This window comes from Haliotis rufescens, unplaced genomic scaffold (genome assembly GCF_023055435.1).
Source record: "Haliotis rufescens isolate VD_foot unplaced genomic scaffold, xgHalRufe1.0.p SCAF_26, whole genome shotgun sequence".
Lineage (NCBI taxonomy): Eukaryota > Metazoa > Mollusca > Gastropoda > Lepetellida > Haliotidae > Haliotis > Haliotis rufescens.
Genome location: NW_025963957.1, coordinates 2,150,927 through 2,161,929, shown reverse-complemented (window position 1 = coordinate 2,161,929; position 11,003 = coordinate 2,150,927). Strand labels below are relative to the sequence as shown.

The 11,003-nt window shown below is 43.6% G+C and overlaps 1 protein-coding gene across 2 annotated transcripts; it reads left to right on the top strand.

Annotated features, from left to right (window-relative positions):
* The first annotated feature begins 2,188 nt into the window (after positions 1-2,188).
* Positions 2,189-4,809, top strand: LOC124141483. Of its 2 annotated transcripts, none has more exons than XM_046509517.2 (3): positions 2,189-2,219; positions 3,450-3,506; positions 3,937-4,809. In XM_046509517.2, exons 2-3 carry the CDS (start codon positions 3,455-3,457, stop codon positions 4,704-4,706), a joined length of 822 nt encoding a protein of 273 aa, XP_046365473.2. In that variant the 5' UTR covers positions 2,189-2,219; positions 3,450-3,454; the 3' UTR covers positions 4,707-4,809. The 2 variants fall into 2 exon arrangements, with proteins under 2 accessions (XP_046365473.2, XP_046365472.2); XM_046509516.2 differs by lacking the exon at positions 2,189-2,219 and adding an exon at positions 2,233-2,273.
* Positions 4,810-11,003: the final 6,194 nt, after the last annotated feature.

Here is an 11,003-nt window from a genome sequence, read left to right as displayed (position 1 = left end):
CAGGCAGTCAGTAGGCAGTTTACGGGTGGTCTACCTGCAGTCAATAAGCAGTTTACGGTCAGTCTACAGGCAATCAATAGGCGGTTTACGGGCGGTCTACTACCGGTCAATAGGTGGTTTACGGTCAGTCTACAGGCAGTCAATCGGCGGTTTACGGGCAGTATACTGGCAGTCAATAGGCGGTTTACGGGCGGTCTACTACCGGTCAATAGGTGGTTTACGGTCAGTCTACAGGCAGTCAATAGGCAGTTTACGGGCAGTATACTGACAGTCAATAGGCGGTTTACGGGCGGTCTACCTGCAGTCAATAGGCAGTTTACAGTCAGTCTACTGGCGGTCAATAGGTGGTTTACGGGCAGTATACTGGCAGTCAATCGGCGGTTTACGGGCAGTATACTGGCAGTCAATCGGCGGTTTTCCGGGCGGTCTACAGGCAGTCAATAGGCAGTTTACGGGCGGTCTACAGGCAGTCAATAGGCGGTTTACGGGCAGTCAAAAGGCAGTTTACGGACAGTACACAGGCAGTCAACAGGCAGACTACTGGCAGTGTACAAGCAGTTCACAAGCTGTTGCTTATTTTACCCCTTGTATTGCCGTTCTTTATCGAACACCTGAAGTGGGTGTTTGAAAATCTTTTATTAAATATTCATGGGTCTTGTGTGGTCATTTAAATCTTCCTGATTTGGTAACCATTGCGCTTTGATTTGAAAATCGTTGCACAACAGTTGTAGAACGTGTCAACTTAAAGCCTTGTACAGTTAGGCCTAATACATTTCTCTGTCCTTACTCATGGCAGAAATACAGGATTAGATTTCGATTTTCAATAACAGAGTATAACGTTATGTACACTCAGGACGTCGTGGCTGTAGAAAGCGACAAGAGGTTAATGCGCCAATAGTGTTCGATATGCAATATCATCACATATGAAATGCCAAACGGCTAAATAAACACCAGGCTGTTAAACGTGCACTGTGAAGTCATCCTCCATCCTTTCCAAGCGTTTACTTTAAAAGTTAGTGAGTGAGTTGGGTTTAACGCCGCTTTTAACAGTATTACAGTTATATCATGGCGTGTCAGCTTAATGTATGAGAAAAGCCTGAAGTGATGCAGGTCTCAGACGTTTACAACTTCGGTGAAACCCACGGGCACGGGTATGGTGCTGACAAACCTAGAAACATAATCGGGGCGAAACTGTTATCGAAACCACAATCATAGGACAGAACTCTGCACAGCAACTCCAACTCCAAAACCTGTTATTCATATCCCAGTTTCATCAAAACATTAAGCAATGTCTGTGTGATGGGAAATGACATGTTTAAAATGACTGCCTTGGTGGCCATGTTTAATATAGAATCGGGATTCAGCGAACGTTTTGAGCAATATTTATCAACGCCGAAGCATCATTACAACTGGGAGAGACAGTAAAAAACAGATAAACAGAGCCACAAATACACGGAATTGCAGCTTCACCAACACAGGTTGAGGTCAGGTGAAATGGGGTTTAACGTCGCGTCCAAGATTGTTGCACTTATATAGCGACGTGCATGCACATGTGTGTTTGTGTGTGGCTGCTTGTACTAGTCAGGACTGTTGTCGATTCATAGCGCTAGCCCACTGAGATACCATGCCGCAGTTTAACATGAATACCCCACACAGTATACTGACTTCTAGCCGACTAGTCCTTGTTTTAGCCCGTTTATGACGAGCGCCAGACAGGGTAACAACAAGAACCATCTTTTAACGTCTCATTGGCGGACGCTCTTCCACTAGACCACTGAGTCGATCACCAACACAGGGCCCCGTGAGGGTCAAAGCACATCTACGTCACAGAAAAATACCATATATGTTTTCAAGCATACCATAAATTTTCTGACTTAGTTATGTTTTAAATGACATTTTCGATATAGCCGCCTTCAGTTGCATGTTTAAAATCAGATCGGAATACCGAAATTTTAGATAACATTGGTCAGATCAGGTGAGCTTAAAGAGGCCTAAATTGAATGTTCCTAAGGGCTTACTAAGACACGCGACCTGAATTTGACACATAACAACCAAATCTCCTTTTCTGGATGTCACACTATGATCACCTTCAGGCCATAACGGAAGTAATTTTCTGTGTTAACGTCAGTTAATTTGATCTATAGATAATATGGGCAGTATATATCACTTCAAGTGGCCTTGTGTTTTCACTGTTCTCCCTTGCTGACAACCGAGACAAGGTAGGCTGTGTGAATGTCGCTACTCCTGTACAGCATTGTTTGTCAACATGCCAGGTTAGATTATGCCTTTGCATGTGTTTGTGACGGGTGCCACCAGTGGGTCGGGTATGCTCGCCATTTCGCGAACCTCTGGTAACACTATTTAATAGTGATTCATAAACATATGCTTATGATATAGTCGGAATCGTATAATGGGTTACATTTGATTATGGAAACATTGCGCATGGTTTCTGTTAACATAATAGTCACAGTTAATGTGGTTTTGGAAAGGTGAGGTGAGGTGAAATAGGGTTTAACGCCGCGCACAAGAGTATTGCACTTACATAGCGTCGTGCACGCACATGTGTGTGGCTGCTTGTTCTAGTCCAGACTGATGTCGATTTACAGTGCTAGCCCACTGAAATACCATGCCGCAGTTTAACATGAACACCCCACTCAGACACAGTATACTGACTCCGAGCCGACCAGTCTTTGTTTTAGTTCCTCAATGCCGAGCGCAGGGTAACAACTAGTATAATCTTTTAACGCATGACGCGGCCGGGATCGAACCCCGGACCTTCCGCTCTCCGGTCCTGGCGGACGCACTACCACTAGACCACGGAGGCGGTCGTGTTGGAAAGACTTTGCTGAGATGCCAGGCATCAGTTGTTGTTATGAATGTCACTATGGTTATTCGAGAAGCATCGTTGTAAATATCCGTGCATTTACCCGGAAGTAAAGCTATGGTCAACTACATCGCCTGTATCTTCGAGAAAAAGGCGTGCTAGGTTCCGTTCGTCTTGAATCGAATCCAAGATTCGTTCTAACTAGTGCCTCGGCGTGGCACGACCATGCCCGTGGTCGCGGGCATCACCAAAGAGGTAAACGTCTACGACCTGCGTCACTTGGAGATTGTTTCCGCACTGAAGGGGCACTGCTCCATGATATGGACCCCAGTGCCCGTTTAGGGCAAGATGATATCATGTTACCATGTCTCAAACTGAGAAGTTGTCTTTATTTCTCACTATAATCATAATTGACTGTATAATTTTGAAATATCTAATAAAATCAGAGTTGGCAGACAAACAAAACGCATTTTGATAAGGTTGATGGCAAGACCCTAGCTTCCCTGACATTAAGTCGCCCATGACAAGGTTCCTAGAGAATATACAGAGTGAGCAGAGTTTCATCGTTGCTTTCATGTGGAGGATGCTGAACCCATGAATGAAAGCCGTTTTATCTCTTGTCCAGATACCATGACGATGATGCTGACGCTGCTGCTGCTGGGATGCTGTATCTCCTCCACAGGTCAGTGACCTCATCATGCATTACACAAAGGGGCGGTGTGGTGGCCTAGCGACTAAAGCGTTCGCTCGTTACACTCAAGGCTCCGGTTCTATTCCCACACGTGTGAAGCCATTTTCTGGTGCCAACGATAATCATATTTCTGTAAAATTGCAAGTCGGGGCGCAAATCTGTACTCACTAATTCAGTACAGAAAATACATGAATGAAATAAATTACAACCCTCGTCAATACAGTCAATGTGTTTGATTCGACCTACTTCACTATATTTTTATTTGAGCCAGTTAATTATTCTGGCTTTTAGAATGATTTTGCAATGAAATATTCTTTAAAAGTAATGCTTATTAAAAGTTCATTAAGGACAAAAACCGTTATGAATTAATACATTAGACATCCTTTATATAATAATAATATAATAATTTATACATCCTCAGCTGCAGTAAAGTTCTGGAACTCAGCCAACCCGCAGAATAACAACATGTGGCGAAACGGATGGAATATACACCAAGATACATACATCGGAGGCAATTCAGCTTCCGTATCTCCCAACCCCGATGGCAGCAACAACAAAGTTCACGACATCTTCTTCTCCCAAGGTGCATACGCCTTGACGGGTCCGAACAGCGGCCTACAGTTCTACGCAAGCCCAGTGGCACCCAGGGAATGCGTCGCCCTCCAATACAAGGTCCTGTTTCCAACAGGGTTCGACTTCGCCTACGGTGGAAAGTTGCCGGGTCTGTACGGGGGTGGGGTCAACTGTACGGCTGGAGGTGACCCCGGCAAGGACTGCTTCACCTCCCGCCTCATCTGGAGAACAGCGGGCATGGGAGGGATCAGTCTCTTTGCCCCCGATGTCACCCAGCAGGAAGGATTCTGTAGCTCACCTGATGTCGATTGTAATCAAGACTGGGGACACAAGACTGGGGGGAACAGCTTCTATTTCGACTACAATACGTGGTACACCTTGTTGATGACCGTCCGACTGAACACCCCCGGGCAGGCTGACGGCTACATCAGGCTCTCGGCGAACGGCCTCGGTAAGCTGTTTGACGTCACTGGGGTCACTATGAGGAATGCCGCTGATGTTCAAATCGACGGCATCATCTTTTCGGCTTTCTTCGGTGGCAATTCGGCATGTTCCGCTAGTCCTGTCGACCAGAATGCCTTTTTCAGGAGCTTCCAACTCAAGGATAACTACTGTTAAAATATATATTATACGTCAGACCGATTGATTTATTGTGTAATGTAAAATCTCAAGTTGTAGGACTCTGTATTTAACTATCAGGAATAAAGTTAACTAAGTTCGATGGTGGTGATGAATGTTGTTATTATGGAGAGATACACAATTTTGAGAAGAACACATTGGTCTTCAGAAGAGTTGCCACCGAAGTCACCATAACTAAGCTATCTGGTAGGCTCTTCGTGTTGGGCACACTGGTGGCCCAATGCACTCGGAATTTGTTGTTCAGGGTTATGTCCCTTGGCTGCTGGTGATGGGTCGATTGACAGGCTCTCTCCGATTAGGATCCTTGGTTTGTCAGCACCATGCTCGTGCTTATGTTTTTTTCTTGCTATAGCAACCCGAGACTGTGTCAATGTACGTGGAGAACACTTGTGACATCATCGCGCCTACACATTTATCTGCAGGTGGTCTTTCGCTAGGTCACCGTGACCTGAGGGAACGCGGAAATAATGAATGGTATAAAACTCGTTGATAAAGTAATTAAATGTGAATTAAATGGTACACGTCTCCTATCTATCAACACAAACAAAATGATCCGACGATAGGAAATACCCGTTTATAAGCACAGCACATCCGAAGAATCGTCACTCCACGTCAACGGAACAGCGTTGGACAGGTATGTTACCCACAGTCGAATAGTGTCACTTTTTATTAAATAACGCATGTTGCCCAACTAACCGTCATCGTCTATGACGGCGATTCTCTAAGTGAACATAACTATTATGATTGAGTGATATTTCGATAACAGTAACACTTATTCCGATTTTGTGCTTGAAATATTTCGCTCGTTTGTAAATGTTTTGTATCTGAAGTACACTGAAGGTTCTAATTTGTCCTATATATTCAATGTCTTATGCATCGTATATGAGGGGGCGGTGGGTAGCCTAGTGGTTAATGCGTTCGCTCGTACGCCGAAGACTCAGTTCGATTCCCCACATGGGGACATTGTGTGAAGCCCATTTCTGGTTTCCCTCGCCGTGATATAGCTGGAATATTGGGAAAAGCGGCGTAAAACTATACTCACTTCGTTTATGTCACAAAGGTATTATTCTTTTAATGTCTATGTGTTTTATGTCCGTTATTGTCCATATGTCCATATAGCTGTAATATCCATGTTCCTGACACGTCCTTGGTAGGTCCTTCACGTGTTGTGTTGTGTTCTTCACTCCGATAATGTTCCGCATGTTTGGGGTACGTCAGTGTTACAGGACGATGTCTCAGCTCCGATACCTGCTCCTGGCCACTGTCACCCTCAGCCATTTCACAGGTAAGATAACTGACCCCCGTACAGGTAGATATATAAGCCCATGTAGGTATTAAGTATATACGACACTCATTCATGTATTTCTGTTACAAAATGTGACCGGAAGGAACCGGTCTTGATTGTTTTTCACTGAATGTAATGTTCAGAGGCCATCATGTGTCCCTTAATGCGAGGTAAAAATTATATGTTTTCCGATGTTAAAGTCGACGGCATTCTGTTTTCCAATTATTTCGGCGGGACATCGTCATGTTCCGGAAGTCCTGTTGATACTCATGTCTACTTCCGGTATTTCGCCCTCAAGGACAACGTCTGCTAAAACCTGCCCAACTGTGTTTTCTCTCAACTTCGAAGTTTCCACATCCTCATCATCGTCATTTTAAATATAATAAATGGGCATCATGTGAACATAATCACACTATACCAGATGTTATTTGAATTTAAATAAACAGTGAAACACACTTTCTGTTTTTGTTTTACATATTCATATTTCGAAACTTGTCTCAAGAGAGTTTTTCAGGCGCCCTGCTCCCCAACATGTTGTGTATCCCTTAGCAAGTGACTTTGTTTGATGTTGATGGATCAGTGTGCACTCAAATTTCACTCTCATTCCCATTGGGAGTTATACACCAAGGTTTAGTCATATTACAATTTCATCCTACCGGGTACCCACTCACTGCTGGGTGAAGGAAGGCTTTCTTTTGAGCGAAACCCTTGAAGACCCAGACAATGTAATGGCTATGAACATTCACTTGGTGAACTGAATCTGAAGCATTATTAATGGACTTATATATTCTGATGTACACAAACAGCTTTAAAATCAATACAAATCTTGCAGCGTAACTTGTCTGTAAAAATAACGTTCTGACATACAAATAAAATGCAATATGTGTATTTTACAGACGCTTCTGTGGTTTCTAAACAATCTCCTGTTTCTAGTGCATTTGTCACCATGACCATTCGACTTGTCCTGCTACATATGCAAATGAGTAAGTGTATGTTACTTAACGCCGAAGTCAACAGTATAATTCAGTTATATCCCCTTGGCATGTAAACATTGTAAAATAAAGATAAAAACAACAAACATTATGCTATTTTGAATAACATCTTTTTTTTACAGGCGCGTTTTTATTTGTAATTAACTAACTAGTTCTTGTCATCTCAAATATACCAAATATATACTCTTCAAATAAAAGAAACGCAATACGAATTTTTTGGCAATAAAAGCAAATAGAGGACCAAGAGGTGCAAAATGAAGAGGTTTGATGTGTTATAGTTTCAGTGACAAATTTCCAAGATCATGATGATCACAAGGACATGCAAACCATTAGTCGGGAAACACGTACGATTCGGAAAAACCGCACCCAGTGCATTAACAAAAAGGCCACGGAGCTGCACGTACTGCACGTGCAGCAGCAGTATAAACGGTATTAAAGTGCAGGGATGTGTCTGCTTGGCATCTGCGTCAATCGAACAGTGACAGTTAAGCATGCCAAGATTAACAGAAGTGCAAAGAAACAACGTCATAGACCGGTGAATCCCGATCAGCTGTAGCCAGGGTTATCAATGTAGCGCCCAGCACCATCACAAGGCTATGGGATCGGTTTCAACAGCATGGGTCAAAACGTAATCGGCCAAGGTCGGGACGACCAAGAGTACCCATCCCCGCCTAAATCGCTACATCCGACTGCGCCACCTACGTAAAAGTACGACCACAGCCACCTCAACCGCATCCCAAATACCCGGACTGCGCAGAATCTCCGACCAGACTGTACGAAACCGTTTAAGAGCAGCAGGTCTACGAGCAAGACGTCCTGTTCGACGCGTCATATTGAGTAGCCAACACAGGGTACGGGCCTCAACTGCGATGGAGAGATGTCTGGTTCAGTGACGAATCAAGATTTCTCCTCCGTCGAGGGGATGGAAGACGTCAGTCAGACCGTTACGCCGGAAACTGCGTACAGAAAGTGGACAGGTTTGGTGGGGGTAGTGTTATGATGTGGGCGGCTATCTCTCATCATGGCAGAACAGGTTTGGTCCATATCCAGGGCAATCTTATGGCTCAACGATACATCAACGAAATTCTCCTATCACATGTCCTCCCAATTGCAACCAACGGCAACGGTGTATTCCAGGAGGACAACGCTCGACCGCATACAGCATGGATTACAAGAGCCTGTCTACACAACAACAACGCTCAAGATCCCCGGATTTGAACTCGATAGAGCACCTGTGGGATGAATTGGATAGACGGTTACGCCGACGTCAACCACAACCCAAGATGTTGCAGCAGTTGGCTTTTGCGTTGCAGGCCGATTGGGCTAACATCCCCCAGGGTGTGATTCGCATACTCGTCTCTTCCTTTGGCATGATATGTCAGGCCGCTATCGATTCCAACCGTAGACATACGCGTTATTGATGGTAGCTGACCTTCACCTTTTCTATGTACCTATAACTGAGATGATAACAATCACCAAGTGTTCTCTCGTAAAAATGTATGTTCCTACCTCACACAAATCTGGCTTTGCGTTTCCTTCTTTGAGGAGTATATAAATAGAAGAGTTCAGAATTGTTTTTTGTTTTTTTGTCATAGTGTTTCCAGCATCACATTTAACCTACAGGCAATCTACGGTTTTAAAAACATTTCATGACTGGATAACTTAAAAGGGCAGCTTGTCTATAGGCAGTTTACGGGCAGTATACAGGCAGTCAATAGGCGGTTTACGGTCAGTCTACCTGCAGCCAATAGGCGGTTTACCGGCGGTCTACAGGCAATCAATAGGCAGTTTACGGGCAGTATACTGACAGTCAATAGGCTGTTTACCGGCGGTCTACAGGCAGTTTACGGGCAGTATACTGGCAGTCAATAGGCAGTTTACGGGCAGTATACAGGAAGTCAACAGGCACACTACTGCAAGTGTACAAGCAGTTTACAACCTGTTGGTTATTTTACATCTTGTATTGCCGTTCTTTATCGAAAACCTGAAATGGGTGTTTGAAAATATTTTATTGATTATTCATTGATTTTGTGTGGTCATTTAAATCTTCCCGATTTGGTAACCATTGCGCTTTGATTTGAAAATCGCCATGCAACGACAGTTGTAGAACCTGTCAACTTCAAGCCTTGTACAGTTAGGCCTAATACGTTTCTCTGTCCTTACTCATGGCAGAAATACAGGATTAAATTTCGATTTTCAATAACAGAGTATAACGTTATGTACACTGTGGACGTCGTGGCTGTTAAGAGGTTAATATACCAATAGTGTTCACACATATGAAATGCCAAACGGCTAAATAAACACCAGGCTGTTAAACGTGCACTGTGCGGTCATCCTCCATCCTTTCCAAGCGTTTACTTTAAAAGTGAGTGAGTGAGTGAGTTGGGTTTAACGCCACTTTTTAACAGTATTACAGTTATGTCGCGGCGTTTCAGCTTAATGTGTTGCAGGTCTTAGACCTTTACCACTTCGGTGAAACCCACGAGCACGGCAATGGTGCTGACAAACCTAGAAACATAATTGGGGCGAACCAGTAATCGAACCCACAATCATAGGTTTATGGCGTGCCCTGCACAGCGAATCGCGGCGCCTTAGACGGCAGTGTACTATTGATACGACTTCAATATAATAATTAACATAAATAAAAATAGTTTATGTCTGTATTTGTTTTGCCTTCCTGGCATGTCTGATGAATAATTCTGTGATCCTTTTCTGTGATTTCATTTTACTTTATTCCACGACCATCAATACCCATAAGACGTCTCTAATTTGAATCTTTACTTTGTTTCTTATCATCCACGAGCATCGGTATGGTACTGACCAACCTAGAAACATAATTGGGTCGAATCTGGATTCGAACCCACGATCATATCATTAGATTTCCAAGAGAGGCAACTCTGAAAAGCGAATTGCGGCGCCTTAGACAACAGGGCAAACCATGCCCCTGAATAAATGGGGATGAACATAAATACATGTTGAGGCTGTGACAAATATTAGAACACATAACATAATGCAACACGTGTTATTCCTATCCTAGTTTCATCAGAACATTAAGAAATGTCTGTGTGATTGAAAATGACATGTTTAAAATGGCTGCCTTGGTGGCCATGTTTAATATTGAATGGGGATTCAGCGAACGTTTTGAACAATATTGCTGGGATCAAATACACGGAATTGCAACTTTATCAACGCCGAAGCATCATTTCAATTGGGAGAGACAGTAAAAAACAGATAAACAGAGCCACAAATACACGGAATTGCAGCTTCACCAACACAGGGTGAGGTGAGGTGAAATGGGGTTTAACGTCGCGTCCAAGATTGTTGCACTTATATAGCGACGTGCATGCACATGTGTGTTTGTGTGTTTAGCTGCTTGTATTAGTCAGGACAGTTGCCGATTCATAGCGCGAGCCCACTGAGATACCATGCCGCAGTTTAACATGAATACCCCACACAGTATTCTGACTTCGAGCCGACTAGTCCTTGTTTTAGCCCCTTAATGCCGAGCGCCAGACAGGGTAACAACAAGAACCATATTTTAACGTCTCATTGGCGGACGCTCTTCCACTAGACCACTGAGTCGATCGCCAACACAGGGCCCCGTGAGGGTCAAAGCACATCTACGCCACAGAAATATACCATATATGTTTTCAAGCATACCATAAATTTTCTGCATGATGACTTAGTTATGTTTTAAATGACATTTTTTCGATATAGCCGCCTTCAGTGGCATGTTTAAAATCAGATCGGAATACCGAAATTTTAGATAACATTGGTCAGATCAGGTGAGCTTAAAGAGGCCTAAATTGAATGTTCCTAAGGGCTTACTAAGACACGCGACCTGACTTTGACACGTAACAATCAAATCTCCTTTTCTGGATGTCACACTATGATCACCTTCAGGCCTTAACGGAAGTAATTTTCTGTGTTAACGTCAGTTAATTTGATCTATAGATAATATAGGCAGTATATATTCACCTCAAGTGGCCTTGTGTTTTC